We start from the raw sequence: 10,000 nt of genomic DNA, 5'->3' as shown, positions 1-10,000 counted from the left end.
AACATGAAAACAACAAGATATCTATAATATGACTGAGTATTTGATTCTAAGGTTGTATGTATTGAAAACCTTAGAAGAGTGTATTTATTTGTATGAAAATATATGATTAATATTACTGTTTGAATGTATTTATTATTATAAATGTGTGATTAATATTACTACTAGATGGTATTTTTAAAAAATTGTTTTGTTTTTATAATGTGTGAATACAAGATATTCCCATGTTAGTTTTTTTATGATGACGACCCAACTGTTTTACTGTGATTTGAACTTCAATGATCAAATGTAATATGATGTTTGATGAGGATTTCAAACTCCTTAAGATGCAGTCTCCGGAAGAAATTATTATCTGTGGTAATAGCCAAGAGAATTACTATGAACCCACGGGTGTGAAGGAAATAGAAAAATTACTGTGCACTTTTTGTGGGAAGGAATGTAATGCTGATAACTTGGGTGACTTAGAGAAAGGCATTTGTTCCATATGCAACAGTGGAAATAAGAAGAAGCAACCTCACAAATGCCACATTTGTGGGAAAGTACTTTCAGGCATTTATAACCTTAGGAGACACATACAGAAACATTCTGGAGAAAAGCCATTTGAATGCACCATTTGCTCGAAAAGATTCACTGAGAAAGGTTCCCTCAAGAAACACATGTTAATACATTCAGAAGATAGTCCATTTAGGTGTTCTATATGTGATAGAAAGTTTACCCAGCTTGGACATTTGAAAGCACACACACTACTCCATTCAGGGGAAAGACCATTTCTGTGTTCACAGTGTGGAAAGAGTTATACTAGTAAGTATAACTTAAGAGCACATCTCCTAACTCACACTAAAAAGAGATGGTATCAGTGTACAGAATGCAAAAAAAGTTATCCATCACAAGAGAAACTTTTAAAACATAAAGTGGTTCATACTGTGAGAAAGCCATACAAGTGTGCCCTTTGTGCAAAGGCCTTTGCGAGGAAGAGTAGTTATTCTAATCATATGAACATCCACGACCGAAGGAAATTCTCAAACTGTGTGGAATGTAATGCTGAGTTTACATCTGTTAAATCAAAGATATGTCAGTTTTACAGTTCTAGGAAGATGGAAAGTCTTTCTTGTGCTTTTTGCAAAGAAAGCTATGTTGATTTCGACCAGTTCATGGATCATATTCAAAGACATACAGGAGAAAAAGATGAGATTTGTGCTGATTGCAGAAAAACGATGAAGAAGCAGTATGAATGTAATATTTGCCCTGAAAAATATGATGAACAAGCTCTTCTTGAAGAACATTTGTTATCTTCACATATTGAAGGGAAACCCTTTGAATGTAATGTATGCAAAAAGAAATTTGCAGAATTTAAGAAATATATTCGTCATACTAAATTACATTCCGATAAAAGTTATGAATGTTCCATTTGTGGTAAGAACTTTACCTTGAATATTTCCTTGAAAAGACATATGTTTGTACATACTAGAGAAATCACATGTGAATGTCCAGAATGTGGTAAAAAGTTCCGTCACCCGACAAGTCTGGCAAGACATAAATTAAATCATTTGGGTCGAAACAAGTGGAAATGTCATCATTGTGGAAAGAGGTTTCTTGAGAAAAAAGACTTAGATCTGCATCAGCTTAACTATAAACATGTCAAAGGTTACGAGTGTCCCACGTGCAAGAAGGTATTTAGCTTTCCCAGCAGTCTCTCAAGACATAAGAAAATTCACACTGACATAAAGCCTTATACATGTTCCTTGTGTGACAAAAAGTTTTCATACTCAGAAACACTGAGGAGACATATTCGAGTTCACTGTGAGGACAGGCGCTTCAAGTGTGGAGTGTGTGGTAAAGGATACAATTCATCGTTCACCCTGAAAATACACATGAGAATGCATAGTGGATACAGGCCCTTCCAGTGCGCATTGTGTCCGGTTAGTTATACCATTAAAGGTAGTCTTAAAAGACACATGCTATCACACTACAGTGATACATCATTTCAGTGTCACATCTGTAAGAAGGAGTACTCACGACAGTGCACTTTGAAAAAACACTTACAGACTCACAATAATAAGGAAGTATCAGCTTCACCTGGTAGTGGTGAATCTGATTGTGAGAAAAAGTCTCTTGGTGAAAAATGTGGTGATTTAACATCCGAAAATCACCTTGCTACTGGAGAAGAGAGTGTGGTCTACATAGAAGAAGACAGTGAGAAGAATATGAAAACTCCGGGTTATGGCACTGATGACGAGGAAGAGGGTTTTACATCGCAAATTAATGAAAATCTTGATCCTCTGTGTGATGAGGATCAAAACATAGTTTTTAAGGAAGAGAAGCAGGATATGACAGAGGAGACGGATAGTAATTCAGGTGGAGAAGATGTTAGTCATTTGAGTGTTGCAAAAATGGAAGTGAAGATGGAGGTTTATTGTGAAGAGGCTTTGGATTAATATTTATTTTGAGTATGAAGCTTTTTGAAAATAAAATGGCATATTAGTAAACTGGCTTTTGTTTACCTTGTCATTGTCTTTGTTATTTCTTATCCTAAAATAGAACTTTAAACTAAGGAATAAGTGTGGATAATAGGCTCTTAAAGTAATTTGGAAATTTATTAGAACTGTTATGAAAGCCAGCCTTAACTTTGATACTTGACTTCTCTGATAATTAATTCAAAGCAGTAGTTTGAATAAAGCTATTTTTACTAACAGAATACTGTTATCCAACTAGATAATAGTTTAAAACTACTCTGCAAATATAAATAATGAAAATGTTTACTTAATAATTTAAATATGAATATCTTAATACAGGTTAATTACTGATTCTATATCACATTCTTTTACAAGCATTTAATTAATGCCAAGCTTTTTATTTTTATTAATATAACAGCTGTCATGGTGTCCACTTATCCTAATTATTAACTATTTTACCACAATACTTATTCATAATGCTATTAGACCTTTGATGTCTGACAATTATTTTATTTGATCATTAACTATTCTGGAAATCCACAAACAACACCTGAACCACTAAACTGCTTCACCCCCAAACTCCATCCTATGGCTATATATTGAATACCTCCCCCCCCCCCCTTAATCCCTTGTTCGTTGATGTCGTGGGGGGGGGGGGGTGAGGAGATGGGGACTGAGGCCCAATGTAGGGGATCACCTCTGCCCTCGCCTCAACTAATTTTGCATGGTCCTTTCTTCTTGCCTTTTCCTTTTCTTCACCCCCCTTGTTCTGGCCACTTATCCAAATTATTAAGCTCATTTTTGCCGTTTTCGCCACAATACTTTATCATAATGCTCCCTACTCCCTTCTAACACCCTTTACCTTATATTATACCCCATCAGCTGCCTCTCCCTACCGTTTTCACTACCATACTACCACTTAGTACTGTTCAATCATTAACTCGTTCCTAACCGTTTTCATTACTCCACCTTACCTCTCTACCCACCTACGATCCACTTCCTAAGGTGTGAGAACTGTGTTGAAAGGATGAAAGGATTACTTAACCTCCAGGAAACATTCCTCCTCTCCCAACATCCTATACTTCATCTACTGCTTCCTCCTCCCTTATTACTACTATGCAGCCTTATTATCCGGCTCCGCAGTATTACTTCACACAACGCCAATCCCTCTTCCACAAGGCCCCGTCCTGCTACTAACCCCACCTCTACACACCGGAATACTTTGTTTAGTCCAGCCACATAGGATCGATTTTTCGTAATTCCGTCTGCAGCCCCATTACTCTGACAACACTCTCCTCTTTCATCAATGTCTCCTAGGCGAGGTTTTTGTCAGTAGCCTAAAACTTCACTGACAAACCCATTGTAGGCCAGCCTCATCCCTCCCTCAATACTTGTACCGGAATAGTCTCCATCTCCTCGATATACCACCCGCTCTACGACAAGGATTAGTCTGGTTGTGGACAAAACTTACTTGCCTGCAAGTCAAGCACATTCGCCAATTGCGGTGGCTCCCATGATGTATTTTATAGGGGCTGGCCAACCTACAAGATTGAGTGTAAAGGTGGGAACTCTCAAATTCAAACTTGGCCTCACTTTACGCGAGACCAGTCAGGGAGCACATCGACGAGATTTTTTCTCTTACTCCGTACTCCAATGCTGCCCTTCACTCCGCCCCTCCCCCTTCTTCCCAAGGTACCCCCCTCCCCGTATCTATTTCTCCTCCATATTACGTTTCCACTTCTACCCCCACCCACTGCTAATCAAATTCTTTAGCAATTCAAAATCCAGACACCCCAATCTCTACCAGCTACATTCCCCACTTTCCCTTCCGCCTCCCCCTGGATATACATGTGACTCTTTGTCATTACAGCCCACTTCCCTGGGTTCTCTTCGTCCTGACATTTCTCCTGAGTTGTGATCGAATCGCCCTTAAAAAAAAACTCATTCTACCTTTAGAATGTAGAATGATCGAAATCACTGCTTGAGAACATCAGAGTAAGAGGGCTTTACCAAATAGGAATATGTCCTATAGGGATTTCACGATACACATATTTCATCGAGCCTGAATATTAGTCAATAATTATTGCACTGTCAAGCGTAATCAAATACAAATGCTTTCAAACACTACACTGTTGACAACACCTTGGGAACTTTAATATTCTTGGTGCATTGAAGCGTTCAAGGAAACTTAAGTTAGTACATAGGGCGTCTGCTTCTGTTTCTATGATTACCATCGCAGACGTGTTTGAATGGCATTTTAGCGTGCACACTAATATGCGATGTTGATTTGTCTTGGAAATAGCGTCGTCTGTCATTATTACTTTGCTCAGTGAAAAGTATTAGTTACGAATGACACAAACTTACCATGTGCATTAAAAGTTTATTTAAGATTTAGAAATCAGCTTTGAAACCTACCTGAATTTTATTTTCCAAGTCTCGAGAAGTTAAAGGAAGAGAATGCACTTAAAGTGCACGACAAGGCAGCTGAGGTCGGGTGCACGGAAGCAATTGGGTCCTGGTTGAGGTCAAAAAGTCACTAGACACGAATATCTGACTGATTTCGGACAAGGTGTCAGGCTAAATGTGTGGACGGCTGCTCGCATAGGGCAAAGGTATGAAGTGGGAAGTGAAAACACATGTGAACATCCAATGCAGAAGATAATGTTGTTACTATATACTCCTGGATATGATCGTACGGAATTGTATATTGGGAGGGAATTGGTGTGTATCAAAGGGTGAACCTGGTGGAAAATGTAACCGTCGAAGTAGCAAAGAAGGCAAGGAAGGAGATCGCAACATCAAACTCACAGTAAATTTATAACAGATTTACCGATCCTGCATTGTAATGACGGTAGCTAATCTGTAAGATAGGGGGGTGCAACTTTTAGTATCCTGCAAGGTGCAATAATCATTCAACTGAACAAGATACATTAGTCACTGCTCTGTTGTATCGACACGAAGATGCTTTTCACAAGTTGACGATTGATGACAATTTAACGGGTTAGTGATATCCATTATTTGATAACTGGCAGGTTGAAATAACGATGTTAGTGTGACAGGTTCAATTCAGCTAAACACTGAACAGCAAAAGGCATTTTTTGTCTCGATTAGAAAAAAAAAATGTAGCATTAGAGCGACTACATAGACAACTACAACAACAAATACTGTATCCAATAAAATATGAAGGCATATGGTATTGTTTTTTTTCCGGTAGATATTGATATCAAATACGATACTCTATGATTGTTATCAGCAGCGGAATGTCACTGATATGGTAGGTGCGAGTGTTTCCCTGTTCGTAGCACGATATAGATGATAACTGACAAGTTCGATCAATCCTCGTGTGTATATGTATGTATGTATGTATATATATACACACATAGTTATTTATTAATTATATGTATGTACGTGTATATGTATGCATGTAAAGACACACGCACACCACACACACACACACACACACACACACACACACACACACACACACACACACACACACACACACACACACACACACACACACACACGCGTTTATGTAAGTATGTACATATACACACACGCGCTCGCGCATACATATATATATATATATATAATATATATATATGTATGTATATGTGTGTGTGTGTGTGTTCAGAGAGAGAGAGAGAGAGAGAGAGAGAGAGAGAGAGAGAGAGAGAGAGAGAGAGAGAGAGAGAGAGAGAGAAGATGAGAGAGAGAGAGAGAGAGAGAGAGAGAGAGAGAGAGAGAGAGAGAGAGAGAGAGAGAGAGAGAGAGAGAGAGAGAGAGAGAGAGAGAGAGAGAGAGAGAGAGAGAAAAGAGAGAGAGAGAGAGAGAGAGAGAGAGAGAGAGAGAGAGAGAGAGAGAGAGAGAGAGAGAGGGAGAAAGAGAGAGAGAGAGAGAGAGAGAGAGAGAGAGAGAGAGAGAGAGAGAGAGAGAGAGAGAGAGAGAGAGAGAGAGACGATTAGACTAGATAATAAGAGAGAAGGTCGGAAAAGAGAGAGTGAAAGAGAAAGAGCTGGAAATAGAGTCAGACTGACAAAGAAAAACAGAATGAGTGAATAAGATTGAGATAAAAAGAAGTATGAACAGAGAGAACGGGGGGGGAGGGGCGTGGTGTGGATGGCGCCCTTATCAATCTGTTTGCTGACTATCATACTATCATACTTATAGATATTTCAGCCTTGAGGGGAAAAAAAACATCAATAAGGACAGGTGTGCCTCGTGGAAACGTCCTGGACCTCTCAAGTGAAATATATTAATAAATGACATGTTAGATGAAAAAGGAACAAGTTCTTTACAAAGCCCAGATCCTCTCGCTTCTTTGACATGGCGAGGAGCTGCCGAAAATCACATCGATCTCCTTGAAAGAATACACATCAGAGCGAGCAACATCACCAGCCAAGATCATGGGACTCGAAACAACCTTCAGAATCTCCAGTAACAGAAGGATGTGGCGGGTCTCACCGTCGTGTTCAAAAGACAAGAGCAAGTGCCACACCTACGGCCACTGCGGCTGCGTCGGACAACACACCCTCAGGTCCGTGGAGAGGGTGACGGACGGCGGACGCACTAGAGCAGCCACGACGCAGTAGATAACAGTTAATTCCAGAATACACTCAATGTGGAACACTGCTATATAATGTTGTATTCTTAAACATGCTTTTCTTAATACCCAAGGTTTTAAAATTCTTGTAAATAAAAATTCATAAATATTTTGGTTGTTGTTGTATATTGCCTCTATAATATTAACTTAGATCAGTCTGCATCTTCAGATCAGTTATTTGTGTCTTATACTTTATACTGGTTTAGCTTTTAGATAATTTACTTTAATATGTGAATATTAGCCAATGAATTAAGAAAGAAAGAGAGAGAGAAAGAGGGGGGGGGGGAGGTTGAGATGTATTAGCTGCACTTGTCTACAGTAGGGAGATTTTAAGAAAAATACACGAAAAAGAAAATAAACGGCTTATCAATTACCTATGCTTTTCCATTTCATAGATTTTTTTTATGTAGGTAGATATCTTTCCCAGATTCCCAAATATTCAGTTTAATCTTGGGTAACGTATTTGGGATCACAATGGAAAAAAAATATTTTATAGTTTGCCAATTAATACTCGCTGGTAATTCTATACAATGTATAGACTTTTATATACATTACCGTAGCCCTGCATTTATTGCCAATATGCTTACTCTACATATATGAAATTATTCCTAAACATTCCAAAACAAATTACCATGTTATGAGCCCTCAACTAGCCAATTAAAATAGCAGTCTACGACATTCATATATATTTGAATGTTGTATTGTGAATAACGGACAGAAAAAAACTGTGAATATTTGCCCAAAATTGATTGCTTAAATGGCAACCTTAACCATTCATATATGTATCTGCTTTATTTATCTAAGATAGTCTAGTCGTTTCCCTTAGCAAAGAAGAAAAAAAAAAAAAAAAACGACCTGAGCCTATGTTTGTCTTTAAATGAAGAAAATGAGTATGAGCTGAGTCCCAGCTTAGTTTCTGCGGCACTTGAAATCCCTGAAAAAAAATCATACTAAAAAAAAAAAAAAAAAGAAAAAAAAAAAGTAAGAACTGGAAATGAAATTAGCAATAAAACGATAACGCCAATACCTGTAAAAAAAAAATCCATTTGCGTATGTCCCCGTTTGTACACACAGAAACACACACGCGCGCGCATATATATATATATATATATGTATATATATGTATATATATTATATACATATATACATATGTATGTATGTATACATGCATATACATATACATGTGTATATATGCATATACTTATCTATCTATCTGTACATACATATATGTGTGTATATATTTATATATATGTATGTATGTATGAGTGCGTGTGTGACACACATATATGTGTATACATGCATACGTATATATGTGTATGTGTGCGTGCGCATGTTGACGCCTACAAGTTCTTACATGTCAGTTTGAGCGTGTTTACAACAGCATTCGTTACAGTTATCTTTTTGTTTAGAAAAATTGTATATGTAATGAATATATATATTATTCTTAGAAAGAAGAGTCTGTTAAATGACATTTGTGAATTTGTGGCAGATCATACGATATCTGACGTGAAATTAACATTTGAAATCGTTTTCAAAAGTATTACTAATATCTATTATTCTCAGTCCTGTTCAGATATTAACATCTAGATATTTTGAAGTGAATAAAAAATATATTATGTAATTAAATCACATTTCGGGCATTAAAAGCCCAATACTTTGATTTATGTATACAGATTTTATCTGCTAACGAACGCGAATTCAAATTTGTAAACAAAGCTTCGCATGGTGACTGTGATCAAATAGACTCAATTTTGTAAGTGTTCTTGCTCAGTACTGCTTTTCTCTATTTGTTTTTAAGCCTTTAAGGCTTCAGGAATGTAAACACGGTATTCATATATAGTGAGATTAGGGAATATGTACGATTTCTTGTGAATTCAAAATGACAAGTCCGATCTCGCCACTTCTCGTGTTTGTTTACCTTGCAAATGTTTAAAATGTTTGATGTTTAAAAGACTTCCGTGCACCCGATCGCGACAGTACCGCCGCTGGTGTTTTCTCTTTTTCTCTTCTATTCATAGATGGAAGGATTTTACCGCGGAAAATAAACGTAACCAATAAATGAATCGCTAGTAGTAGGGGAGGGTATCAAAGGTACGGGAAAATAGGATAGAAGTGCACGAAATAGGTCACTAAATTGTCAAATGCAAGGGGGGGGGGGGGGTGTACCTTCTGTCATCAACTTTAAGGAAGTTGCTGTCCCTCAACCCTACCCTTGAATATGTACAAAAGGTGGACAGCTTATTTTGGTATAGGTAAATTTTGTTTCACACAGCCATCCAATCTTGCAATTCTTTTAATTTTTCCATTATTCATAGTGATATGCATGCATCTCTTGCTGTTTTCCATTGAAGTGGCTGCACCTTTCTGAAACCAAATTCCAATTACTCTGCTCTATTAGGGGCCTGCTAACACCACCGCTTGCCCCCGGACTCCCACCCGATCTCTGTAATTCCCTATCAGGGAATACCCATATCTGATTGCTGTGGACTGACTGTTCACGCAGCCTATTTTCTTAATTTCCGATGATAATCTTTGCTTTTACAGAATAGTTTAGCCTTCCTTTGTTGTAGTGTCATTAAATTTTCCCAATCTTAGTATGGTCTTTATGAAAATATAAACCAAAATATTTAATGCTGCATAATTCTTGTTCTTAACTTGCAGAGGAAATACCACAGATAAATTATTTTATCAGAAAATTTATTGTTTATGTTTCAGTTAATTTTGTGCTAATTTTATAAATTATTGTTTTTTTCAGTTGTTTAAATTTAAATTTTTAGGCCAAAATGATGCGAAAATCAAATTTAGGGAGTGGGAGTGTTCAGCGCCCTGGAACCCTGAAACCTCGAAATACAGACAACACTCCAAATAACAGGTGAGTTAGGACTATATTATAAATAGAAACATAATTCTTGAAACCATATCAGTCGAAAGAGAGCTGACTGTTATT

The 10,000-nt window shown here is 37.4% G+C and overlaps 2 protein-coding genes across 4 annotated transcripts in view; both read left to right on the top strand.

The window, feature by feature from the left end:
• LOC125035332 (zinc finger protein 883-like) overlaps positions 1 to 2,483 on the top strand; it is an 8,204-nt gene extending 5,721 nt beyond the window's left edge. The window contains exon 2 of the mRNA XM_047627652.1: positions 1 to 2,483. This exon is cut by the window's left edge and continues 29 nt beyond it. Within this exon, the coding sequence (XP_047483608.1) occupies positions 276 to 2,432 (2,157 nt within the window). The 5' untranslated portion in view covers positions 1 to 275 and the 3' untranslated portion in view covers positions 2,433 to 2,483.
• A 6,224-nt stretch (positions 2,484 to 8,707) lies between these two features.
• LOC125035158 (kinetochore protein NDC80 homolog) overlaps positions 8,708 to 10,000 on the top strand; it is a 10,971-nt gene continuing 9,678 nt past the window's right edge. Inside the window, exons 1-2 of one of the 3 annotated variants that reach the window (XM_047627361.1) lie at positions 8,708 to 8,806; positions 9,809 to 9,925. In XM_047627361.1, the coding sequence (XP_047483317.1) occupies positions 9,837 to 9,925 (89 nt within the window). In that variant the 5' untranslated portion in view covers positions 8,708 to 8,806; positions 9,809 to 9,836. Of the gene's footprint in view, positions 8,807 to 8,990; positions 9,042 to 9,808; positions 9,926 to 10,000 lie in introns of those variants that run through there. The other 2 variants (XM_047627363.1, XM_047627362.1) reach the window with 2 other exon arrangements.

Source organism: Penaeus chinensis, chromosome 19 (genome assembly GCF_019202785.1).
Source record: "Penaeus chinensis breed Huanghai No. 1 chromosome 19, ASM1920278v2, whole genome shotgun sequence".
Taxonomy (NCBI): domain Eukaryota; kingdom Metazoa; phylum Arthropoda; class Malacostraca; order Decapoda; family Penaeidae; genus Penaeus; species Penaeus chinensis.
This window is presented reverse-complemented; position numbering and strand designations above follow the sequence as displayed.